The following is a 25775-nucleotide window of genomic DNA, read 5'->3' on the forward strand; positions in this document are numbered from 1 at the left end:
ATATGTGAGGTTGATGTTCTGACCTTGGTGGTGCAGAACTTCCAGGCTTCTGGCTTCAGACTGGCTTTGCTCCTGCAGTTGTAGTGGCTGGTTCACTCCCCAAATGGCCACAATGACCAAAGCTGGGCCGATCCAAAGCCAGGAGCTTCTTCTGGGTCTCCTACGCAAGTGCAGGAGCCCAAGGACTTGGGCCACAGTAAACTGCTTTCTCAGGCCATTGCACAGAGCTGGATCGGAAGTGGAGCAGCCAAGACTGAAACCCCCACCCATATGGGATGTGGCACTGCTACTCCACAGTACTGGCCCCTTCGCATTTGATTTGACATCCAGTTGGTTGCTTCTCTCTCAAGGTTGATTTTTCTGTAGTGTTGTTTCATTTCCTGGGGATAGTTCATTTTTCTGGTTTTCTAGGCAAAGGATAAGGAATTCTGAGACTTGGACAAATGTCTTTTTAAGACATTAGATTTAATTTGATTATTTATTTAAAATTAAAAAAAATTTGTCTGAGAAGAAAAGAGAGAGAGCGAGAGCCCTCTCAAGAAAGAGCCCATCTTCTGATTCACTCCCTGATACTTGCAATGCCTGGGGCTGGGCCAGGAACTCAATCCAGGTACCCACCTGGGTGGCAGGAACTAAGGTACTTGAACCATCTTCACCCAGTGCCTTCCAGGGTGCAGAGTGGCAAGAAACTGGAGTTAGGAGCCAGGACTGAGTATCAGACCCAGGCATCTGAATGGGGATGCAGATGTCCTCACCAGTGTCTTAACCACGGGGCCTCTTGTCTGCCCTTGAACATCTATTAACAGCAGGTTGTCTTTCAGGCAAGAAGACGTCCCGTCATCCCTTGCACCAGGATCTGCACTATTTCCCCTTCCGGCCCAGCAATCTCATTGTGCGTGGACCCCGATGGAGCACATTGACCGGAACAACGGTTGTCTGGTGGTGCTCCCCGGCACCCACAAAGGCCCCCTGAAGCCGCACGACTACCCGCAGTGGGAGGTAGGTCTATCTGGGAGCCGAATCTCCTTCCCGGTTTTAAATTTCACTCAGCATCCATAAAGAGCATACAGGGGAGAGGGCACTGCCTTTCTTAGCCAAGCGCTGTCCTGAGACTTAGAAGTGCGATCAGTTGGAGGATGTCAGACCAAACACCCAGTGTAGTTGTCCTTTGAACACGTGTTTGAAAACCGGCCCAGGTGGGGAACTTGAGCAGGTGCTGCGGAGGGCCCGAGATGGCACGGCCTAATCGCAGAGGAAGACGTAAGCACTTCAGCCCTGGATGTGGGTGATACGTGCCCCCCGAGTCTGCTCGCTGACCGTGGCTCTGAGAGCGGAGAAGAGGAAGGGATCGCGTGCTCCAACTGCAAAGGCCAGCAGGGCTCTTCGGAGGGCTGGACGGAGGAGAATGGCCCAAGCAGAGAGGCCTGGTTTAAAGGGCAGAGAGACAGAAAGAGAGGGGAGGGGTGGGGGGGGGAGAGGGTGCGAGAGAGAGGGAGAGAGAGAGAGAGCTCCTCCATCTGCAAATTCACTCCCCAAATGATCACAACAGCCAGGGCTTGGACAGGTGTCCCCAGTAGGTGGCAGGGACACACTGTACTTGTCACCTGCTATATCGCAGGATGTGCGTCAGCAAGAAGCTGGGTCCAGAAGCCTAGGAACCAGGACTCAAACCAGGCATTCTGATGTGGCATGTGGGTTTCCCAGTCATCATCTTTGCCCTAAACTGAGCATATTTTGAGTGTATAACATGATCACTTTGATACACACACACACACACACACACACGCACCCCTGTGCAATCCCCACCACAATCGAGATAAGCTCTCTTAATCACAGGTAAACACTGAGTTACTTTCTGGCTTTGTTCATCCGTGCAGCTGTAGATGCTGGGGACTGGTATGCTCCTTTAAGCCAATGAGTGGCGGCATCAGATCGGTCCTTGAGGAAGAATAGGCTGACACTCTGGCCCAGGATGCACTGGAGCTGTGGGCGTCCAGAGCCAGAGGAACCAGAAGGAGATCATGAGCATTTGAGGCGTAAGATGAGGAGGTCGGGAAGGCCTGAGAGATGGTTGGGCTGGAAGAGCACCTGCGGCAGGAAGTGGGGGTTGTAGGTCTTTAGAAGTGAAGAACCTCTGAACGTTCGTCTCGTTAGTTAGAATTCTTGCACGGATAATTAGTGTCACGTGAAAATGTTTGAGTCTGATCCTGTTAGAAAAACTTGGAATTGTGAGATCATCCATGCAGTTCCGGTTTTGGTGAGAGTTAGTGCAAGGAAGCAGCAGGAGAGGCTCTGGATGCCTTAGGCCGAGGGATGTCTGTAGGACTCCAGGGCCAGGCTGGGGCTGTCCCCTCTGTGGGGCTCAGAGTGGTGGCAGCTGCAGGGCTGGGGGTCTGACTCACTGAGCCTGGGTCACGTTTCCACCTTTTGCCAGAAGAGAAGGGCACTGGGTCAAGGTTCACCACTCTGCAGCAGGGAAGTGGGCGCAGACAGAGGCATGGGATTTGGGATCCCTTGGGAAGCTGAATGGGTGCTCCTGCCTCCCTGCCCCCCAGTGACCCATGTAAACTCCCACACTGTGAACTTTATTGTCTTTCTCGCTGTCTGTCTTTCCTCTCTCCCTTCCTTCCCTCCTCCCTCTCTTTCCCTCGCTGTCTCCCTCCCTCCCTCTGTCCCTTCCTTCCTTCTCTTTTTCTTTCAGAGACAAACACAGCGCATGCATGCACTCCCATCTACTGGTTCACGCTCCCCAGAAACCCGCAGTGGCAGAGACCAAGGAGCTGGGAGCTCAGGCCAGGTCTCTCATGTGGGTGGCAGGAACCCAAGTAATTTTTTAAAATAGGAGCTTACAGCTTATTATTTTATTTATTTTTAAGATATTTTTATTTATTTGAAAGGCAGAGTTACAGAGAGAGGTAGAGACTGAGAGAGAGAGGTCTTCCATCCACTAGTTCACTCCCCAGATGGCCACAATGGCTAAAGCTGTGCAGATCCGAAGTCAGGAGCCAGGAGCTTTTTCTGGGTCTCCCATGTGGGTGCAGGGGCCCAAGGACTTGGGCCATCCTGCACTGAACTCCTGGAGCACAGCAGAGAGCTGTTCCGAAGAGGAGCAGTCGGGACTAGAACTAGCACTCATATGGGATGCTGGTTCTGGCTCTTCAGGCCAAGGCTTTAACCCACTGTGCCATAGCACCGGCCCCAGGAACCCAAGTACTTGCCCCATATTCTGCTGCCTCGCAGGGTCGGCATTAGTTGAAGCTGGAGGCGGGTATGGAACTCAGGCCCCTCATGTGGAGTGTAGGCATCTACACAGCTAAGCCAAACCACACCCTGAGGCTTGCAAGCTTTACATGCTTCTCACTTGTGTTTCTGCAATAAAGAAGCAACCCATTACCTAAAGCGATAACTTGCTTTGGAAACAGTTTTAAACAAACACCAACTGTATTCTTTTTGTTTTTTTCTTACTAAGGACGTGACATAAATGGTTTTGAGCAAAAAGTAAATAAAGTACAAATTGAGCATTTCCACCCTGCCCCTATTTCAGAAGGACTGGCTTCTCAGAGACGCGCCCCTGTAATGGAGAAGAATGTTCGCGAGCTCTGGGAGAGGACACTGCTGGCAAAGACTGTTACAGAGTCAGCTGGCAGGGTCAGGAGGAGGGCGGATAAGGGTGACCACTGTACTGATCCAAAAGGCAAAGCCCGTCTGTGGCTTCCTGTTTGACTCAGTCATGAAATTTCAAAGATTTTAATACCAACACATGACTTCTCAAACCAGGCACCGAGAGGCTTTTATGTATGGAAAACTTTGTCTTTCTTTCTGTTTTTTTTTTTTTTTAAAGGTTCTTTTATTTATTTGAAAGGCAGAGATACACACACACACACACACGCACAGAGCGCGAGAGAGAGTGAGAGGGAGCGACAGGGAGTGAGAGGGAGTGAGAGAGCACTTCCATCTGCTGGTTCCCTCCCCAAGGGCTGGGGTTGGGCCAAGCTAAAGCCGGGAGCTTCTTCCTGGTCTCCCACATTGGTGCAGGCACCCAGGTTCTTGGGCCAACATCTGTTGCCTTCTCAGACACATTAGCAGCAAGCTGGATTGGAAGTGGAGCAGCCAGGACTCGAACTGGCGCCAATATGGGATGCGAGCATTATAGGCCAAAGCTTAACCCATGTACCACAGTGCTGGCCCCTGAAAACTTTCCAAGACTGATTCAGATGTCTCTTTCTCTTGGAAGAACAGAGAGCGCCCGTGCTCCCGTGGTGAGCCGTTGAACAAGTTTTTACTGATGCTGCTGCTTCCTCGTGTTTAGCTGTGTGTTCTCTTGTGTGTCGCAGGGAGGAGTTAATTTAATGTACCACGGGATCCTGTGGGGAGCAATCCGGACTAGACTAAGTTACTCGAATTAGGACTTATTCTATGCATCTGCTCTCCCACAATATGGCGCTGGGAGAGAAGTAAACAGCTTCCGCACAGCTGCCTCCAGTTCAACCAATTAACTGTAGGACTTGCTCCTGATTGGAGAGCAGCGTACTCAGCCGAGTTGGGATTGGCGGAGGAGGACTATAAAGGAGGAGAGAGACGGCATGCACCGGGAACATCTATGGGGAACATCTAGCTGAAGGAACACCCGTGCAGCCCCCGAGAGAACCGGCTGGTGGTGTGCCGCTCCCCTGCGGAAGTGGGGAATGCGGCCAGGGGGAACTGCCCTTCCACGGAGGTGGAAGGGATAGTAGCCAACCCGGGAAGAACCAGCAGCAAACCCGGGGAGGGCCGAGCAGACGAAAGAACAGCGCAGGGTCCTGTGTTGCTCCTCCACGAAAACGGGGAGCGACATAATGGTGCCGTGACTCGGATATGAAGCCTAGGCAGGGTTTAGTGTCGTTCCTCCACGAAGAGGGGGAGCGACATAATGGTGCCGTGACTCGGATAGGAAACCTGACTCGGATAGGAAGCCTAGGCAGGGTTTAGTGTCGTTCCTCCATGAAGAGGGGGAGCGACATAATGGTGCCGTGACTCGGATAAGGAAACTTAGGAGGGAAGAAACGTGATTCGGATAGAAAACCTAGGACGGATAGCAAACTTAGGAGGGAAGAAACGGGAAGAACTGGGAAAATATCGGAGAGAGAGACTAGCAAACAGCCTAGGGAAAAGCCGGACGAAAAAGGAGCCGGAAGAAGCTATTGAAAGCCTAGGCATAGACTCGGATTCGGACTACGGGGGGAAGCTGGGAGAAATCTCTAAGGTCGAAAGCGAAAGTGAAAGCTAGAACAAACAGACTCGGACGCGGACTGTGGGGAGAGGCCAGGAGAAATGAGGGAGGAATATCGTTGGAGGAAAGCTTGGGGAAACATACCGGGTAGAGAAAACTGTTAGGGAAATTGAAGCCGCGGGGGGCAGGCCAAGGCGGAAACGAAAGCCACTTTGGGGTTCTCAGGTTAGCCCGGGAATAGGGGGCGAAAAGTTGAAACCAGAAGCTGAGACGTAAGCCAGATTGGGATCCGTCTGATTAGCCCGGGGAGCAAAGGACGGGAAGCCAAATCGTGGGGCGGAGACGTACGCTGGGTTGAATTCGCCAGGCTAGCCCGGGGAACTTGGATTGAATGCTAGTGGTGGAGACGCAAGCTACGCTGTGTTACTCGCGGAAGCCGCCACGTGCAGAGAGAGCACGGGGCGTGAGTAGATAGGGAACGGGGCTGGCGTAGGCCGTGGTTCAGACGCGAAAGGGTTAAGCGTGGAGACCGCGGAGCGCGCAAAGCCGAGCCGCGCAAAGCCGGGAAGCTGCGCAGATGAGAGAGGCGCGCGGGCTGAAGCAGCGCAGAGCCGGGAACCTGCCGGCGGGGCGAGGTGCCGGAAAGCCGCAGGGATAAGAGAAACAGAAGTTTGGAAGTGAAGTAAAAGAGAAATGGGAATGCTGGAAGATAGAAGTGAAATGGGAGAGGTAGGAATGCCCGGAGATAGAGAAATAGAGAAAAATAAGGCCTCCCCTCAACATGCCAATTAGAAGGCTTGGATTCGGTCTGCCTAATCAAGTGAGGCGATGAGCACCTGCGGGCAGCTAGCAGCTTATGCGCCACAGGTCACCGAAGACAGGCACGAATTAACATCAGTAAGGCTTCCCCACAATACAACAATATTAAGCTTGGATTCGGTCTGCCTGATTTAAGGCGGTAAGCGCCAGCAAAGCTCGACCAGAGTATGAGCTGCAGGTCACCGAAGATAGGCACGAACCAACACTAATAAGTCTCCCCCACAATAAGGCAATGAGAAGGCTTGGATTCGGTTTGCCTGATAGGTTTTGTAAACACCTGCAGGCAGTTCTAGCAGAGCAGGGCATGCGCTGCAGGGCACCGAACACAGGCACGCATCAGCGCCTAAAAACCTCCTCACAACATGGCGAAGAGAGGACCCGGATTCGGTTTTCCTGATTGATAGGACTTGTAAGAGCCTGTGGCAACTCTAGCAAGTAGAGTAGAGTGTGTGCCGCGGGACACCGAAGACAGGCGCGTATCAACGCCAAAAATAAAAAGAAAGGGGGATCTGTGGGGAGCAATCCGGACTAGACTAAGTTACTCGAATTAGGACTTATTCTATGCATCTGCTCTCCCACAATATGGCGCTGGGAGAGAAGTAAACAGCTTCCGCACAGCTGCCTCCAGTTCAACCAATTAACTGTAGGACTTGCTCCTGATTGGAGAGCAGCGTACTCAGCCGAGTTGGGATTGGCGGAGGAGGACTATAAAGGAGGAGAGAGACGGCATGCACCGGGAACATCTATGGGGAACATCTAGCTGAAGGAACACCCGTGCAGCCCCCGAGAGAACCGGCCGGTGGTGTGCCGCTCCCCTGCGGAAGTGGGGAATGCGGCCAGGGGGAACTGCCCTTCCACGGAGGTGGAAGGGATAGTAGCCAACCCGGGAAGAACCAGCAGCAAACCCGGGGAGGGCCGAGCAGACGAAAGAACAGCGCAGGGTCCTGTGTTGCTCCTCCACGAAAACGGGGAGCGACAGGATCCAGGACTACGAGAAGAACAACGCCCGCGTGCACCTTGTGATGGAGAAGGGGGACACAGTTTTCTTTCATCCTTTGCTCATCCATGGATCCGGGCAGAACAGAACCCAAGGCTTCCGGAAGGTATGCGTTCACGTTGCTGCAGCTCTCAGAGATGATGAGTTAGAAACAAACATTTTAAGATATATGAAAATATGAAGGATCTGTGAGTTTTAACTAAACTGGACTTTAGTCCAGTTTGTTTACCAGGAAATCAATTTCTGGGCCTTGTGCCTTTTTGGCTCTTATCAGTGAGAAGCCAGAGGACCTCAGGATCCTAATCATGTGGATATTACTACTGACACATGAACGTGCTCGGGATGGCTTCTTCTGGGGCAAAAATGTGGAATTTAGATGCTTGTGTAAATGATAACTGGAGGGAACTTCATGTTAATATTACTGCTGGGAAAGCAGTATTGATCCAATACACGTTGTATTGATTCTGAATTGATTGCCCTGAAGCCAGAATGAACTTCAGCCATACATATGTATCTATATATATTTATATCTATATAGATATAGAGATATATATAGAGATATATATGCATCTTTTTAATCCCTTGGCCTTAGAAGGTTTTAATTTCATTGCTTGCATTCAAAAGGGAATGAGGATCCTCACACACCCCGGATGGTTGACTTCTTGGTCTCACAGACTGACGGTCCCGTGGGTGCACATTCTCCCAGGGTAACATGCTGTCCACACCCAATACTGGAGCTCCTTTGGGGCCCAGTGGGGCTTTCCAGTTCATGATGCTGTTCCCACCAATCCCTGAAGCCTCTCTGAGGCCAAAGGTCAGGGGTCACATTTCATGTTCCATCCATTCATTTTCTTCCCTGGGCTCAGTAGGGCCCAGATTAGGCTGAGGCAAGTTGAGGCAGCCTCCCCAGGGGCAAAATTTAAGGGGATGAGGCCAGCGCTGTGGTGTAGTAGACTAAGCCTCTGCTTGTGGTGCTGGCATCCGATATGGCTGTTGGTTCATGTCCCAGCTGCTCCTCTTCCAATCCAGAGTCTGCTATGGCTGGGAAAGCAGTGGAAGATGGCCCAAGTGCTTGGGTCCCTCCACCCACATGGGAGACCCGGATGAAGCTCCTGGCTTTGGCCTGGCCCAGCTCTGGCCATTGTGGCCATTTGGGGAGTGAACCAGCAGATGGTGGATCTTTCTGTCTTTCTCTGTCTCTGTACTTGACCTCTCAAAAAAAAAAAAAAAAAAAACTTAAAAAAATTCAGAGGATTCCAATAAAACCTCAGCAATCAAGGTCCCTTACATTTTTCCCAAGTCACAACGAACACAAACAACCCATCCTGTGCAACAATGCCAGAATCTTAAATAGAAGATGGGATTGGACTCTGCACTCACACAGCCCTCCGAGCCACAGGAGTGAGGAGGTGCAGGGACAGTTATGCAAATGTCGCTGTGGGTTTTACTACATGGACTGTGCAGTGTTCCTCCAGGATGTTTTCAGTAGCCTTAATGCCCTAGAAAAATATTAATCATCATGACATAACAATGTGAATGCCAGCGCACACATGTTTGCCTTTGCCTGGGGCTCTGCTGTGGCTACACGGGGGCTCACCTAAGGAAATGGAGTTTGTCACTCCACTCTCTGGAAGCTCCATGTGTTGGGCAAAGTAGTAAGTCCTCCTGCAGGGTGCAGTCACCTTAAGATATCTGACCTGTGGCAAAGACAGTGAGTTTTAACATTGCTTTGCCAGAATGGGAAGAACCACATAACTTAAGCCTTTGCCTTGAAGGAAACAGCGGCCTTGGCCTTGAAGTGTTCCCTCTGATTTGCGAGGAGGTGGGCATGGGTTTTCTTTCCACGGTGTCTTTTGTTTTCATGCTTGCCATCAGAATACTAACCCTCCCAAATTTGGCAGGGGGCCTAGCCTTGGAACTAAGAAGATGACGGGCTACTTGGGATACCTGGCTTTGTGGGGCTTAGGAAAATCCCATGGCAAAGTTCTCTCACCTAGGGGATTGTGTTTCCTGTCCCCTCTATACCTTTTCTTTTCTTAAAGATGTATTTTTTATTTAAAAGGCAAAGTGACAGAGAAAGAGAGAGAGAGAGAATCTTTGATGCACTGGTTCACTCCTCAAATGGCTGCAATAGCCAGAGCTGGGCCAGGCTGAAAGCAGAATCCTGGAAGTCTGTGTGGGGCAAGGACCCAAGTGCTTTCCCAAGAGAGGTCTTCCATCCACTGGTTCCCTCCCCAATTGGCTGCAATGGCCAGAGCTGGGCTGATCTGAAGCCAGGAGCCAGGAGCTTCTTCCAAGTCCACACATGGGTGCAGGGGACCAAGTAATTAGGCCATCTTCTACTACCTTCCCAGGCCCTAGCAGAGAGCTGGATTGGAAGAGGAGCAGCCAGGACATGAACCAGTGCCCATATGGGACGCTGGTGATATAGGCAAAGGCTTAGTTCACTATGCCACAGCACCAGCCCCCCATCTACACCTTTTAAAAAACAATGATCGGCTCAGCTGCCTCAGTTATCACACCTGGTTAAAAACCATTTGTAAATTTTCAGTTAGCTTTTAACTGGGGTCCTGGGAGAGGGATGGAGCTGAGCTACAGAGACACTGATTTTGTGTCCCATGGAGCAGGCTTCCAGTGTAGAATTGGCTGGGTAAGAGAAGGCCTCCCTGCCTGGTTGGTTGCTGGCAGCAATGGGATGTGTTTCTCAATTTCACCACTCTCTATAGGCCATTTCCTGCCATTACGCCAGTGCCGACTGCCACTACATTGATGTGGAGGGCACCATCCAAGAAAACATTGGGAAGGAAGCTTCACGAATGGCGGATAAATTCCAGGGCTATGAGGGCACCGTGGACTTGAAGGTACGCTTGTGAAAAATTAGGTACAGGTGTCAGGTGTGTCTTCAGATGCTTCATGGTTCTCCCACCCAGTTTAATTCTGGGAGGTGCAGAGTGCACCTTCTGAAGTAGCTTCCCAGCATGAGAATCTTCTTCCTTCATTACCTGCAGGTGTGACCCCAGCTGGCAGGTCTTGGCATTTTTCCACGAAATCTTGTCCCTTGCCTTTTGTTCAGTCCTTAAAATGCCTCACACAGACAACCTAATCTGTCCACTGGGACTTATATCTGACACCCTGAATTTTAACACAGGATAAACACAGTATGCAGTCAGCTCTGCTTAATTGCAAGTTCTGCGTCTGTAGAGTCAATCATCCAATGTATAAAAGACAAGAGGAAACATTTGAAAAAATATTCCACTTGTCCCAAATATGTACAGACCTGTTCCTTATTAACGAGCAGACAGTCAAAGCTACCGGTGACCAGCAGACAAATTATCTGTGTCATTAGTCCCTGAATGATCCTGAACAGTTGTTTACATAGCATAGTCATTGTACTAATATTATGAAGACTCTAAAGATGACTTGAAGTAGGCAGGAGGATGTGCACAGGTTAGATTCAGGTTTTATACACTACTTGATACTCAGATGAGGGACTGGAGCAGCCTTAGATGTTGTATTCCCTGGGGGTCCTGGAACCAGTGCCCTGAAGATATGATGAGGTCCAGCTGCACATATGTTTGAATTCAGCAAGGCTATGCTGAATAAATACCTCCTATATTTAATTGAGTTATCGAGCAGGTCATTGTTCCTCAGGCTTACTGGGAATGGCGGTACTAATTGTTGTGATCTGCTTTATAATTCTTTGTGAGGTATCAAAGCACGTTCATGTCCATTCTCCTGTTTTCTTCTCCCACACTGAAAGGAGCAGTCAGCACAGCTCCATGCTGTGTAGGAGAACATGAGTCCCAGTGGTTGGTGCAAGTTCCCTTAGCAACATAAGATTTCAGAGGCCTAATTCTAAAATCATTCTTTCCACCATACGTTGCTGTTTGCCCGGAAATAAATACTAAACAAGGAGGTTCAAACTGTGTCATCAAAAAACAAAGGGAAAAAAAAGCAACAAAAATTAGTAACCCAAGACACTGGTTTTCCCGGTTAGGATGTAATCAGGAGTAGAATGTTCTAGATGGCTCAAGCAGTTAGCATAAAGGGCGGCAGGGAAGTGCAGAGGAAACTCTTCAGGAACTGGCGATGTTACGAGACATTCCCTGCAGTTAGCAGGTGCATCACCTCAGCCAGGGCTGGCGATGTGGGGCCCCCACTGACTTAGTGTGGTGGCACTATTTTAGATATTACATTAATTGGAGTCTCAGAACATGGTTTACTTACTAACCAGTGTAGCAATAACGGGGAAATTTTCCCCCTATTTAACCCTATGTAGATGGTGAGTAGGCAAATAGAAGTATTCCATAAATTCCTTCTGTTTGGCCTTATTTCCAGGATGTTTTTATATTTCGAAGTCGACTTGTGAAGGGGGAACGAGTCAACCTTTGAAACCACCCTTTGCTAAAACTCTCCTACAGGAACGCAAACAAAACCAGGTGTCAGAAGAAAACCCTTCCCTTGTGATGGTGTCATCTGTGCTATCACTCGTTAACAAAATCACAAACCATGGCTCAGGTACTTGATTGCATACAGTTAATTCTGCAGTGCAATGAGGGTGTGGTGATGGAAGTAAAAACAGTAAAACTGAAATAGTATTGTCTCAAGGAAAATCATCTGGGGTTACAACAAGATTAATAAAGATAGTTGACATAATTTCAGTGTGTGAAGTCGGTTATTTCGTTCAGTTGCTGAAATGAATGCTTTGGAACTCAGGAAGAGCTGAGGTTTGCATTTCTGTCCTGATAAACCCACAACCTACCAATTTCCTGTCGTGACAGATGCTTCTCCAATTAAGAACACCATATAACACATTGACCTTTTATTAAAGGCTTCAGGAGGACATAATAAAGACACAGTAAGGGTCTGATACAGGCCTTCTTGCACAACTTGCTCAACCCAACTGTCCTCCTTAAGAAACCCACCTGGTATTTCTGTTCTTTTAAAAATTAGTTTATTTGTTTGAGAGGCAGAGTTACAGACAGAGAGGGGGAGAGACAGAGAGATCTTCTATGCACTGCTTACTCCCTACGTGGCCAAAGACAGGAGCCAGGAGCATCTTCTGGGTCTCCCATGTGAGTGAAGTGGCCCAAGGACTTGGGCTATCTTCCACTGCTTTCCCAAGCCATGAGCAGGGAGTTGGATTGGAAGTGGAGCAGCCAGGACTTGAACCAGCATCCACACGGGATGCCTGCACTGCAGGTGGAGGCTTAGCCTACTATTGCCACAATGCTGGCCCCTACCTCTGATCTTTTCCTCTGTTCAGATGGTGTGTTCTATTGGGCAGGGCAGTCCAAAGCCTTGAGCATTTATGAATGAAACACCACTTCCTTCATTGTACAGAGAAAGTTTTAGGTACTTTTGCCTGGATTGGAAGTATCCATGGACTGGAGAGGACTTCACCACAGCACCATATTTCTGGACCAGTGGAGGGCAGCAAGGAAACACAGTCTTGATTTTTAAAATTGTAGTTAGGACTTTAGTGAGAAAAAATAACAAAGGGTCGCTTTCTTGCCATTCTGCTAAGCAGAAATGTCCCCAAATCTAGCATCACCTTTCTGGTCGCTTTCTTTGTAGGGACACCTTGTTTAGGACTTGTTCCATCTGGAAACCAGGGTTGCCAAGGGACTCCTGGGGAGGATTTGAGCAGACTGGATTGTGGAATGGCGCTAAAATGTAAAGAAGGAATGCCAGTGTGAATAGATAGCACTTAGGCAACACTGTTTTGTTCTGGACTAAACTTCCCAAGCTTGTTTCAAACTTCAGTGTTAAAAAAAGGGTGTGTGTGTGTGTGGCATTGTGGTATAGTGCGTGGAGCTTGTTTGAAAAGAGTGGATTTGGGGCCGGTGCTGTGGCATAGTGGGTAAAGCCGCCGCCTTCAGTGCTGGCATCCCATATGGGTGCTGGTTGAAGTCCTGGCTGCTCCATTTCTGATCCAGCTCTCTGCTATGGCCTGGGAAAGCAGTAGAAGATGGCTCAAGTCCTTGGGCCCCTGTACCTGCATGGGAGACCCTGAAGAAGCTCCTGGCTCCTGGCTTGGATTGGCAGACTCTGGCTGTTGTGGCCATTTGGGGAATGAACCAGTATATGGAAGACTTTCTTTCTCTCTCTCTCTCTCTGCCTCTGTAACACTGGCTTTCAAATAAATAAGTACATTAAAAAATAAAGACACACCAAAAAAAACTTCTGTAGGAAAAGTAGATAGCACAAGATGTTTCTGTCCATGTGTATTTGTGAGTGAAAGCCAACCAATCAGGACGTCACATTTTATCCATGGTTTTGTCCATGAAGGAAAAGAACAGCTGAGTGAATGGGCACTGCTCATCGTCTGTGTGCATCCCAGGCGAGTGGAGGAGAGAGGAGGAGCTGTAAAGGGGATGGCACTGGTGCTTGGCAGAATGAGGGCTGCCTGGTGCCTCAGAGGCTGGGCTTGGCCTGGGCTACTGTTCCTTTCAGCAGAGACTAATCTAGAAGTTAATGCTCAAACAAAGCACAAAACGAAACAAAAGGAAAGGCTTCCCTTGTATGAATTTTGGGACTCCCAGCTTAGGAAAACCAAAGGTCTTTGCTCACTGTCTACAGTGCAAGCCTTCCTCAACTCACCTTTCATTCCTGTGTTCTTTTTTTTTTTTTCAATTGTAAAATGCCCCTAATGGAAACTCTTCCACATAAATCAGGTTTGTTTTTTCCATAACTTTTGTTTAAAAAAGACTCATTTTATTTATTTGAAAGGCAGAGTTACAGTGAGAGAAGTAGAGAGAGAATCTTCCATCTGCTGGTTCACTCCCCAATGGCCATAATGGCTGGAGCTGGACCAGTCCAAAGCAAGGAGCTTTTCTGGGTCTCACATATGGGTACAGGGACCCAAACACTTGGGCCATCTTCTGCTGCTTTCCCAGGCACATTAGCAGGGAGCTGGATCAGAAGTGGAGTAGCAAGGACTCAAGTTGGTGCTCATATGGGATGCCGGTGCTGCAGGCAACAGCTTAGCATGTTATACCACAACACCTACCCAACATAAACTGTTTTTTTTATTTAAGATTTACTTATTTGAGAGGCAGAGTTAGAGAGAGGTAGAGACAGAGAGAGAGAGAGAGAGGTCTTCCATCCACTGGTTCACTCCACAAATGGCTGCAACTGCTGAAGCTGAGCCAATCCGAAGCCAGCAGCTTCTTCGGGGTCTCTCATGCAGGTGCTGGGGCCCAAGGACTTGGGCCATCCTCTGCTGCCCTCCCAGGCCATAGCAGAGAGCTGGATCAGAAGTGGAGCAGCAGAGACCCGAACTGGTGCCCATATAGGATGCTGGCACTGCACGCCAAGGCTTTAATCCACTGTACCACAGCGTCAGCACCCATATGCCATTTTTTAAAAAGATTTATTTTATTTATTTGAAAGAGTTACAGAGAGAGGTAGAGACAGAGAGAGAGGTCTTCTGTCTGCTGGTTTCCTCCCCAGATGACGGCAACGTCCAGAGCTTCTCGATCCGAAGCCAGGAGCCAGGAGCTTCTTCTGGGTCTCCCATGCAGGTGCAGGGGCCCAAGGACTTGGGCCATCTTCTACTGGTATCCCAGGCCATAGCAGAGAGCTGGATCAGAAATGGAGCAGCCAGGACTAAAACCAGCGCCATATAGGATGCTGGCGCTTCAGGCCAGGGCGTTAACCCGCAGATCGTTTATTACAGTTGGAACCACATGTTATATAGCCAAGACCAGCCAATCTGGTCAAGGGGCGGTCTATGCCCCAACCAATCACAGCCTGTTGCCAGGCAGCTTCTAAAGCCAGGTGGGTTTCAAAGCCATTCCTGAGTAACTGACGCTCGCTTGCCAGTGGCCACCTTGGCATGGCCTTCTCATTCCAACACAGACTGTGACTTCACAATGACTCCAATGAATGCACCTGTTTGGGCTCAAGTGAGATTGAAGCCTGGAAGCTTAGAGAAACCTAATGAAGGAGTTGGTGAAGAGGCTGAGGAGACGTTAAAAAGCCGTTTTCCGTGCTCATGAGGGCCACGTTGATAAATCAGAAGAGATCTTGGCAGGCTCTAAGGAGGAACGCCTCGTAAATGAAGCCCTGGGGCAGCCGTCCCGTGGACCTCCTTCCCTGAAGGTCGCCAGGCCTGCAGGCTGGATGCTTTGCAAGACCAAGGGTTTCACAGAACAGCGGAGGCCGTGCAACCCCAGGCCCACAATTCCCAGCAAGCTGACCTCTCGGAGCCTGTTTCCTCATCTATAAAGTATCTACAATATGACTGCTCTGTAGGCTGTTTGTACGGGACTCACAGGATGATATATTGCGGCGAGGGTGGGGTGGGGTGGGGAGTGCTGCACAGCCCAGATTCCTCTCAGTAATACAGAACACAATTCCTGCCGCTGCTAGTACTGTCAGTAAACAGCCTTCAAATGCCAGCCTCTTTGGGAATGGCCTCCGCGGCAGAGCTGCCTCCACCAAGGTCACGCCCTTTCCCCTGTGACTGACCAACGTGGAGGCAGAAAGCCTTGGCCAGGGGCTGGCATTGTGGCACAGCAGGTTAAGCCACTGCTTGCAAGGCTGGCATCCCATGTAAATGCTGGCTTGAGTCCTGGGTGCTCTATTTCTGATGCAGCTTCCTAGTAAAGCGCCTATGAAGGCAGTGGAGGATGGCCCAAGGGCTTGGGCCCCTGTCACCCACACAGGAGATCCCTGTGGAGATCCCGGCTCCTGGCTGCAGCCTGGCCCGACCCTAGCAGTGTGGTCAACTGGGGAGTGAACCAGCAGATGGAAGATTCTCATTCTCTCTCTCTCTCTCTCTCTGATTCTGCCTGTGAAATAAATAAGTCTTTAAAAAAAGTCATTAAAAAAAAGTCATGGGGACCAATATTGTGGCGTAGCAAGTAAAGCAGCCACCTGCATTACTGGCTTACCATATGGGTCATAGTTTGAGTCCTGAGTGCTGCATTTCCTATCTAGCTCCCTGCTAATGTCCCAGGGAAAGCAGTGGAAGATGGCCCATGTACTTGGACTCCAGCACCCATGTGGGAGACCCAGATGAATCTCCTGCTCCTGGCTTTGGCCTTGCCCTGCCCTGGCTGTTGCAGCCATCTGAGTAATGAACCATAAGATGGAAGGCCTTTCTCTTTGTTAGGAGCCAGGAGCTTCTTCCAGGTCTTCACACTGGGGGCAGGGGCCCAGGTGTTATAGGAGTTTGGAGTTGGGCCTTTGTCTCACCACAAGGAAGAATCATGATGTGGACAGCAAATAGGGTGAGAAAAGTAAGTTTAAGCTGATTTTATTGAGAAGCAGACTTCCATTTTTCAGGAGGGGTCCTCCAGGGAGGGGTCCATCCAGGTCTGGGTATTAGGAACTTATATAGGAAGTGCACAGCAACCGATCAGTTCTTCTACACAGTTTGAATACACCATGGGTCTGCTTTGTTTTTTTCTATGTCTCTTGCATAGGGGTCATGGTTTCTGACTGGGACAGAATCCAGCACCCCGACCGGGACTAGAACCCGGGGTGCCAGTGCCGCAGGCGTAAGATTAGCCTAGTGAGCTGCGGCGCTGGCCTTTTCTTCTTCTTCTTCTTCTTCTTCTTCTTCTTCTTCTTCTTCTTCTTCTTCTTCTTCTTCTTCTTCTTCTTTTCTTCTTCTTCTTCTTTTTTTTTTTTAGGACTTTTTGTATTCCTTTGATTTTCATGTAAATCACACAAATGTGTAGAAACTAACATGAATTTTTAAATTGAACAATGAACAGGGTGGCCAATGTTGTGGTGTAGCTGGTGAAGTGGCTACTTCTAGTAGCAGGTTCGAGTCCCTGATGCTCTGCTTCTGACCCAGCTTCTTGCTATCTACCTTGGATGGCAGCAGAAGACAGCCCAAGTACTTGGGCCCCTGTTATCCGTGTGGGAGACCCGGATGGAGCCCCAGCCTTCCAGTTTTGCCTGGTCCTGACCAGGCTGTTGAGGCCATCTGGAGAGTGAGCCAGTGTCTCTCCCTCTCTCCTCTCCATCACTCTGCCTTTCCAATAAATAAACAACTCTCCAGAGAAAAAGAAAGAGACAATAAACAGGAAGAAATTCAGAGCAACAGAGAATGGACCCAGGACAACGAAAGTCCTTTAAAAAAAGTGGGTAGAAAATGGAAATAAAACACATGTATTTGGGTGCCACAATTTGAAATCCATGTGCCCTGTTTTCATAACATGCATTTTCTATGAACCTTGTGAAGACCCTCTGGTACAAGCAGAACTTTCCATCGAGTCAGGTGCATACTTGGGCCCTGGGTCAGGAGCCTGCAAGCTTGTCCTGTCAAGACCCGGATGGTCAGTATTTTCCCCCATGCAGCCCAGGCCACATCTGCTGCATTGATTCCACTCTGCCGTTGGGGCAGGAAGGCTGCCAGAGACAACAGGACCTCAAGGAGCGTGGCTGGGACCCAACAAAACTCTATTTACAAAGAGGCCGTCTGCCAGGCCTGAGGCTGGGGCTCTGGTCTGCCTGCTCTGCTCTAGATGAACATACAACTTCAGCAAAGCAAACAGCCCTGCACCTTGGCAAGCAGCACCCCCACCTGAGGAGCGGTGCTTTGGGGGACCCGTTCCTCACTGCTCTTACAAATGGGCAGAAGGTTCTGCCAGCCTCTCCCTCTGTACACCCTCCTGGGTGTACAGAACGGCTCCTTTTGTTTTCTTGAAGTGGCCGGTTTTGAATTGAGTTGCGTGGAGTCACCTGTTAAGCCCCATCCTTTGCCAGTTCTGTGTCATTGCTGCCCAGAAGGGAACTGCTTGAAGGCACGAGGGGAGATGTGATCTCTTCATGGATTCTGGGTAAGCGTGTATGTCAGGAGCAGTCAGCTGTTTTGGTTGCAAACATCAGAAGCTGACCCAGACCCTGAGAACAGAAAATGGACTTTGTTGTTTGCAGATGTTCTGGGGCACAGGTGTATTGGATTGTTTCCCATCTGAAAAACCACTTATAATCATTACACCAAAAATCTTATATACTCATCTATAATTCCATTACTGAAAGGCACTCACTCTTACAAATTATTTTTGATATATTGTTGCAAGTTTTAAACTTTTCTTCTAAGTTTTTATTGATGTATTTTCATTTTATCTGAAAGGGAGAGAGAGAGAGAGAGAGAGAGAGAGAGAGAGAGAGAAAGACAATGGCAAAAAAAGAGAGAGTGAGCTACCACCCCCTGGTTCACTCTCCGAGGAACACAGTAGTTGAGACTAGGCCAAGGCTGAAGCCAGGAGCCCAGAATTCCTTCCAAGTCTCTGACGTGGGTGAAGGAATCCAAGCCGCTGAGCCATCATCTCTTGCCTCCCAGGATGCACATTAAGAGGAAGTTGGATCAGAGATGGAGTAGCCAAGACTCGAACCAGGCACTCAGGAATGGGATGTAGGTGTCTCAGGGGATGACTTACGCTGCTGCTCCAAACACCTGCCCCTGCATCTTTCCACAAGTAGTCTTGGCTTTACATCATGGTCCTCATATCGTATTAGAAGAAACATCATCCAAACTATCATATGCCCTTTATTTTTAATATTTATTTATTTGAAAGAGTTACACACAGAGAGGAGAGGCAAAGAGAGAGAGAGAGAGAGAGAGAGAGAGAGAGAGGTCTTCTACCCACTGGTTCACTCTCCAGTTGGCCACAATGGCTGGAACTGTGCCAATCCAAAGCCAGGAGATTCCTCTGGATCTCCCACTTGGGTTGGTTGTGGGGGCCCAAGGACTTGGACCATTTTCTGCTGCTTTCCCAGTGCATAGCAGAGAGCTGGATCAGAGGTGGAGCAGCTGGGTCTTAAACTGGCATCCATATGGGATACCGGCACTACAGGCAGTGGCTTAACCCGCTATGCCACAGCACTGGCCCCATGCCTTTTATTTTTAATACTGGAGTCATAAGCTATTGAGTGGATATACCGGGGTGTTCAAAAAGTCTGTGGAAAATCTAGACTGTGAAAATACTCTGCATAGATTTCAAAAAAATTCTTTGTACCTCAATAAACTTGTATTTTTACTCTATTTCCCTCAAACTGTTTGAAGTACGCTCATAATGTCGGTTAATTTTTCTTCTATTACTGCAGTTTTTTGGGGGCTTAATTACAGTCCTTGCTTTTTAGGTTGTTTTAGATTAGTTCCTTACAGTGAGGAACAGAAATAACAGATTGGAGAGTAGAGTATGAATCTTTCTTAGGTTCTTGATACAGGTTGTTTTCTTATAAGGATATATGGAAATCTTTTCTTCTTTAGGTATACTCTGGATAATAATGTTCTAGCCTAGAACAGAGAAAATTTTATGAAGAAAACGGGTATCTGGTCATTAAGAATCTGGTGTGGCATGCTGACATTCAGCGCTTCAGGTACGGTAGCCCTGTTTGTTCGTTATGAACTGTGTGTTCTGTGGCATGAGGACCCGAGTCAAGACCCGCCTCTCCCTGATCCGTGTTTGCAGTGATTCACTTTGTTAGGAGCTGGGTATGAGCTCTGGGCTAGACTGAGGGCTGCGTCCTGGGGCCATCTGCCTAGGTTTCCGCGACTCCGTGTCCCCTCCCTGCTACATTTCATCTGTGCAATGGCCATTGGGACAGTGCCGCCATCCCAGTGGCTAAGACTAAGTACAGTGACAAGTAAGGAAAACGTAGCAAGTGGGGCCTGGCACGCGGTGAACGCGACTGGCATGTGGCCATCATTTTTACCGTGCAACCAAAAGCACAAAACTGTTTCCCTGCAGGTTTGTCAGCTGAGCAATGTTTTCATTGTGGTAAGGCCTGGCCTTAAGGAGGCCTGCATGTCTGAGGTGGGCGTGTCCCCTCCCTGTCGCCAGGACTATTCTGTTGTGCAGGGAAACCCATCCTGGAGTCTGTAGGTCCCTCCGGCAGGGTGGGGCCGGACAGGTGCTGGGAGCCTGCCTTCATGACACCGTATGCAAATTTATTTTCCTAGGATGAGTTTGAAAGAATCTGCAGAAAGGAGGTGAGACCACCGGGCTTAATGGTGATGAAAGATGTGGCCATTGTGAAATCTGAGTGAGAAATCAGTTACCAAGGTCCAGGACTTCCAGGAAGACGAGGAGCTCTTCAGATACTGCACCCTGCCCGAGGTCAGAGGCTCTGTGTGCTGGGCTTGTGTGCGGCATCACCGGGCTGCGAGCCTGCACCCCTGCCCCCAGATCTGCTGCCCCTGACCCTTCCCGCATGTTGCTCTAAGCCATGTAGTCCGCAGCTGGAGGTGCTTTGGGCCCCCAGTGGGTATTTCGCGAGTTTTGGTTCGCTCCCGTTGGCTCCTCTGGGTGGGAGCCGGGTATGCCGCAGTAGCGGGGCTCAGCCATGCTACAGTGCCCAGAGCCAGAGCAGCCCCCTCCCCAGACAGAGAATGACCACACCTGCAGCGCCAGGGATGGCAGCCTTGAGGAGCCATGTGTCTGTTGAGAAGGAACAGAATTCTGGGTGAACGGGACACAGCCCTTCCAAGACAACAGGCGTGAAGTTACTGAGGATATGATTCGTAAACTCATGTATTTTTTTCTTTTTTCTTTTAAATATTTACTGGAGAGATAGAAGTTTTAGGCAGAGGTCTTTCATCTACCAGTTCCCTCCCCAAATAGCCTCAACAGCTGGAGCTGGGCGCATCTGAAGCTATGAGCTAGGAGCTTCTCGCGGGTCTTGCATGTGGGTGCAGAGGCCCAAGGATTTGGGCCATCTTCCACTGCTTTCCCAGGCTACAGCAGAGAGCTGGATCAGAAGTGGAGCCTCTGAGCCTCTGAGCAAACCAGAACCCATATCGGATGCTGATTCTGTAGGCATATGCTTTACCCGCTGCACCACAGCACTGGCCCAAGGATGCGTTTGTTTTAAAAATTAGATTTCTTTTTTTTTTTTGAAGAAGAAGAGTATTATTCTCTTTTTTGACAGGCCGAGTTAGACAGTGAGAGATGGAGAGACAGAGAGAAAGGTCATCTTTTCGTTGGTTCACCCCCCAAATGGCCACAGCGGCCGCCGTGCTGCACTGATCAGAATCCAGGAGCCAGGTGCTTCCTTTTGGTCTCCCATGCGGGGGCAGGGCCCAAGCAATAGGGCCATCCCCCACTGCTTCCCCGGGCCACAGCAGAGAGCTGGACTGGAAGAGGAGCAGCTGGGACAGAATCCGGCGCCCCAACTGGGACTAGAACCCGGGGTACCGGTGCCGCAGGCAGAGGATTAGCCAAGTGAGCCACGGCACCAGCTAAGAGTATTACTCTTTAAGAGTGAACTTTATTTAAAGAAAAGATCTAAGCAGTACACAAAGACATGAAGCAAAAAGGAGTGACCCCAGCTCCCCGGAACCTTGCTCCCCGATGAGTGTATGTGTCAGGAATTCTCTCACTTGTACATCTCCTGCCTGTGTCGGGGATCAGGAACCTCCTGGCTGTCACCTTGTGTTTTTCACTTACAGTGGGTGCCTGTCATCCTCCCATAGCCCTCTGCATGGAGCCACCTGGTAACTTTCAAACTGCAGTATACCAGGGTCTTAGTTTCTGAGCCATTTGTTGGAATGGCTCAGCAGGAGGCTTCCCAGGGAGTATAGGAATTATAACCAGGTGCTGTTAGAGAGCTTGGTTCCCAGAGGTGGGCTGTACAGGGATGCCACCTGTGCCGTCACATCCAGGTCCCAGACAGAGGACCGAGGGGAAGCGGCCCCCTGGACTGTCGTGCAGTCCTGTGCTGGAGATGGAACTCGGCTGCGGGATGGTGGGTGACAACTTGTGGTTGGCGAAACGCTGCTGTGAATACCTTGGGTGAATATTGGCAGTTCCTGTAGCGCCCTCAGGGGGTACGAATTACGTGAATGGTTACTTCTCTGTCCATGTGTTGGGAAGCATCACCAGCACATCGAACTCAACGATTTTCAGGAAGTTAGTACTCGGGATAAGATTTAGAAGGAAGCTGATGTAATTGAGGGAAGTGACTGGCTAAAGAACAGTACGGAAGACAGCAGGGATGGTGGGGATGGCTCTCAGCCGTGGGGGTTTATAAGCGCCAGCCCAAGTGAAGGTGCACAGTCCCAGGCTTGGTGTAGATGGAACCATGAGGCCTGCCTCTTGAACTGTTTGTACATTTCAAGTGTTTCAGGCTGTAACTGCCAACATTCCCGACCTAGCAGAGATCAGGCTGTGAGGAGGAGCGGGCCCTGCCTCCTGTTTTGGAATCAGACCCGGCCACGCTTGAATGCCGTCTTCTTCCCTGATCTGACTTCACCCTTGGCCGTGCACCCACAATGCTCCCAGGTCATGATTGAGTCAGTATCTTGATTCTCACGGGACCTCCAACTGCACAGGCACAGGACCTGCTTTTCTTGTCCACTGCTGCACGCCTGCTTCCTGTGACTGGGCCTGCTTCCCGCCTATGTGAAGACGTGGAGGGGAGGGCACACTGGTTGTGCAGTGTCCTCTGAGCCGCTGCCCTGCTCTGACCTGGCCGCTCCTGACAGCAGCGAATCCTGCTGAGCTCTTCCTTTCTTCTCTTACTGTCTGAGAGGCAGACTGATGGAGAAATCTCCACTCACAATTCTACTCCACAGATGCCCATAAGTGTCCAGGGCTGGGCCTGCCAAAGGTGGGCGCTGGAACTCAATCCAGGTCTCCCACGTGGGTGGCAAGAACCCAGCGACTTGAGCCATCAGCTGCTCCCTCCCAGCGTGTGCACGAGCAGGGAGCTGGAATTGGGCACAGAGCTGGGACTCAAACCCAGCTGCCGGGCCAGATGCTGCCCTTGGGCCCACTTAGGCAGGGTCGTTCTTGTGCAGGGTCTCCAAGAAGAAAAAGGAAGCCGTTTCTCCCTGGGCACTGTCTGTGGCTTTGGGTGGCAGAAGGGCTGGTCCTGGCCTTCTAGGCTGATACCTTACAGAAACGCACCCCTTTCTTGTAGAGAGAAACAGGTTATATTCCCAGCTACTCAGACAAGCCTGCCCAATTCAAAGGGTTGTAGATTTAGAGTGGTTTCCAGTTTCTGGATTTTCCGCCATGCTTTGTTCTTAGTGTTGTGAAATACTGACTGTTACCATCTTGCCTGTCATAGAGGAGTTGGCCTTGGTGCCACTGGCCTGTACTTCTGATTGCCCATGAAACTTTGTTCCTCCCCCTCCCCCTTATTTTTCTTAGATCTTGAAATATGTGGAGTGCTTCACCGGACCCAATATTATGGCCATGCACGCAATGCTGATTAACAAACCTCCAGATGTTGGTAAAGGACTCTTCTTATTTTTTTTTTATTTAATTTTATTTTTTTAAACTTTTATTTAATAAATATGAATTTCAAAAGTACAGTTTTGGATTATAGCATTTTCCCCCCATAACCTCCCGCCAACCCTCTTTCTTTTTTTTTTAACTTTTATTTAATGAATATAAATTTCCAAAGTACAGCTTATGGATTACAATGGCTTCCCCCCCATAACGTCCCTCCCACCCGCAACCCTCCCCTCTCCCACTCCCTCTCCCCTTCCATTCTCATCAAGATTCATTTTCGTTTCTCTTTATATACAGAAGATCAGTTTAGCATACATTAAGTAAAGATTTCAACAGTTTGCTCCCACACAGAAACACAAAGTGAAAAATACTGTTTGAGTACTAGTTATAGCATCAAATCACAATGTACAGCATACTAAGGACAAAGATCCTACATGAGGAGTAAGTGCACAGTGACTCCTGTTGTTGACTTAACACATTGACACTCTTGTTTATGGCATCAGTAATCACCCTGGGCTCTTGTCATGAGCTGCCAAGGCTATAGAAGCCCCCTGAGTTCACTGGTGGGTGGCAGGGGCCCAAGCACTTGAGCCATCTTCTGCTGCCTTCCCAGGTGCATCAGAAGGGAGCTGCGTTGGAAGTGCAGCATTCAGGACTCGAACCAGCGCTCATAAAGGATGCCAGCATTGTAGGTGGTACTTAACCAGCGGTGCCACCACAGTACTCCAGGACTCTTCTTATTAAGGAGAAGCAAGAAAAAATTGTTCAATTAACATATGTGAGGTTGATGTTCTGACCTTGGTGGTGCAGAACTTCCAGGCTTCTGGCTTCAGACTGGCTTTGCTCCTGCAGTTGTAGTGGCTGGTTCACTCCCCAAATGGCCACAATGACCAAAGCTGGGCCGATCCAAAGCCAGGAGCTTCTTTTGGGTCTCCTACGCAAGTGCAGGAGCCCAAGGACTTGGGCCACAGTAAACTGCTTTCTCAGGCCATTGCACAGAGCTGGATCGGAAGTGGAGCAGCCAAGACTGAAACCCCCACCCATATGGGATGTGGCACTGCTACTCCACAGTACTGGCCTCTTCGCATTTGATTTGACATCCAGTTGGTTGCTTCTCTCTCAAGGTTGATTTTTCTGTAGTGTTGTTTCATTTCCTGGGGATAGTTCATTTTTCTGGTTTTCTAGGCAAAGGATAAGGAATTCTGAGACTTGGACAAATGTCTTTTTAAGACATTAGATTTAATTTGATTATTTATTTAAAATTTAAAAAAATTTGTCTGAGAAGAAAAGAGAGAGAGCGAGAGCCCTCTCAAGAAAGAGCCCATCTTCTGATTCACTCCCTGATACTTGCAATGCCTGGGGCTGGGCCAGGAACTCAATCCAGGTACCCACCTGGGTGGCAGGAACTAAGGTACTTGAACCATCTTCACCCAGTGCCTTCCAGGGTGCAGAGTGGCAAGAAACTGGAGTTAGGAGCCAGGACTGAGTATCACACCCAGGCATCTGAATGGGGATGCAGATGTCCTCACCAGTGTCTTAACCACGGGGCCTCTTGTCTGCCCTTGAACATCTATTAACAGCAGGTTCTCTTTCAGGCAAGAAGACGTCCCGTCATCCCTTGCACCAGGATCTGTACTATTTCCCCTTCCGGCCCAACAATCTCATTGTTTGTGCTTGGACCGCGATGGAGCACATTGACCGGAACAACGGTTGTCTGGTGGTGCTCCCCGGCACCCACAAAGGCCCCCTGAAGCCGCACGACTACCCGCAGTGGGAGGTAGGTCTATCTGGGAGCCAAATCTCCTTCCCGGTTTTAAATTTCACTCAGCATCCATAAAGAGCATACAGGGGAGAGGGCACTGCCTTTCTTAGCCAAGCGCTGTCCTGAGACTTAGAAGTGTGATCAGTTGGAGGATGTCAGACCAAACACCCAGTGTAGTTGTCCTTTGAACATGCGTTTGAAAACTGGCCCAGTGGGGAACTTGAGCAGGTGCTGCGGAGGGCCCGAGATGGCATGGCCTAATCGCAGAGGAAGACGTAAGCACTTCAGCCCTGGATGTGGGTGATACGTGCCCCCCGAGTCTGCTCGCTGACCGTGGCTCTGAGAGCGGAGAAGAGGAAGGGATCGTGTGCTCCAACTGCAAAGGCCAGCAGGGCTCTTCGGAGGGCTGGTCGGGGGAGAATGGCCCAAGCAGAGAGGCCTGGTTTAAAGGGCAGAGAGACAGAAAGAGAGGGGGGGGGGAGAGGGTGCGAGAGAGAGGGAGAGAGAGAGAGAGCTCCTCCATCTGCAAATTCACTCCCCAAATGATCACAACAGCCAGGGATTGGACAGGTGTCCCCAGTAGGTGGCAGGGACACACTGTACTTGTCACCTGCTGTGTCGCAGGATGTGCGTCAGCAAGAAGCTGGGTCCAGAAGCCTAGGAACCAGGACTCAAACCAGGCATTCTGATGTGGCATGTGGGTTTCCCAGTCATCATCTTTGCCCCAAACTGAGCATATTTTGAGTCTATAACATGATCACTTTGATACACACACACACACAC

At 49.6% G+C, this 25775-nt stretch overlaps 1 protein-coding gene and 1 pseudogene across 1 annotated transcript; both read left to right on the plus strand.

Moving 5' to 3' along the window:
* The first annotated feature begins 6763 nt into the window (after positions 1-6763).
* Positions 6764-11681, plus strand: LOC149122657 (phytanoyl-CoA dioxygenase, peroxisomal-like). Its single transcript, XM_089312329.1, has 3 exons — positions 6764-7131; positions 9752-9886; positions 11364-11681. The coding sequence occupies exons 1-3, from the start codon at positions 7051-7053 to the stop codon at positions 11415-11417; spliced, it is 270 nt and encodes an 89-aa protein (XP_089168455.1). The 5' UTR covers positions 6764-7050; the 3' UTR covers positions 11418-11681.
* A 6804-nt stretch (positions 11682-18485) lies between these two features.
* Positions 18486-25137, plus strand: LOC149122658 (phytanoyl-CoA dioxygenase, peroxisomal-like; annotated as a pseudogene).
* Positions 25138-25775: the final 638 nt, after the last annotated feature.

Source organism: Oryctolagus cuniculus, chromosome 13 (genome assembly GCF_051225735.1).
Source record: "Oryctolagus cuniculus isolate XC-2025 breed Fujian yellow rabbit chromosome 13, ASM5122573v1, whole genome shotgun sequence".
Taxonomy (NCBI): domain Eukaryota; kingdom Metazoa; phylum Chordata; class Mammalia; order Lagomorpha; family Leporidae; genus Oryctolagus; species Oryctolagus cuniculus.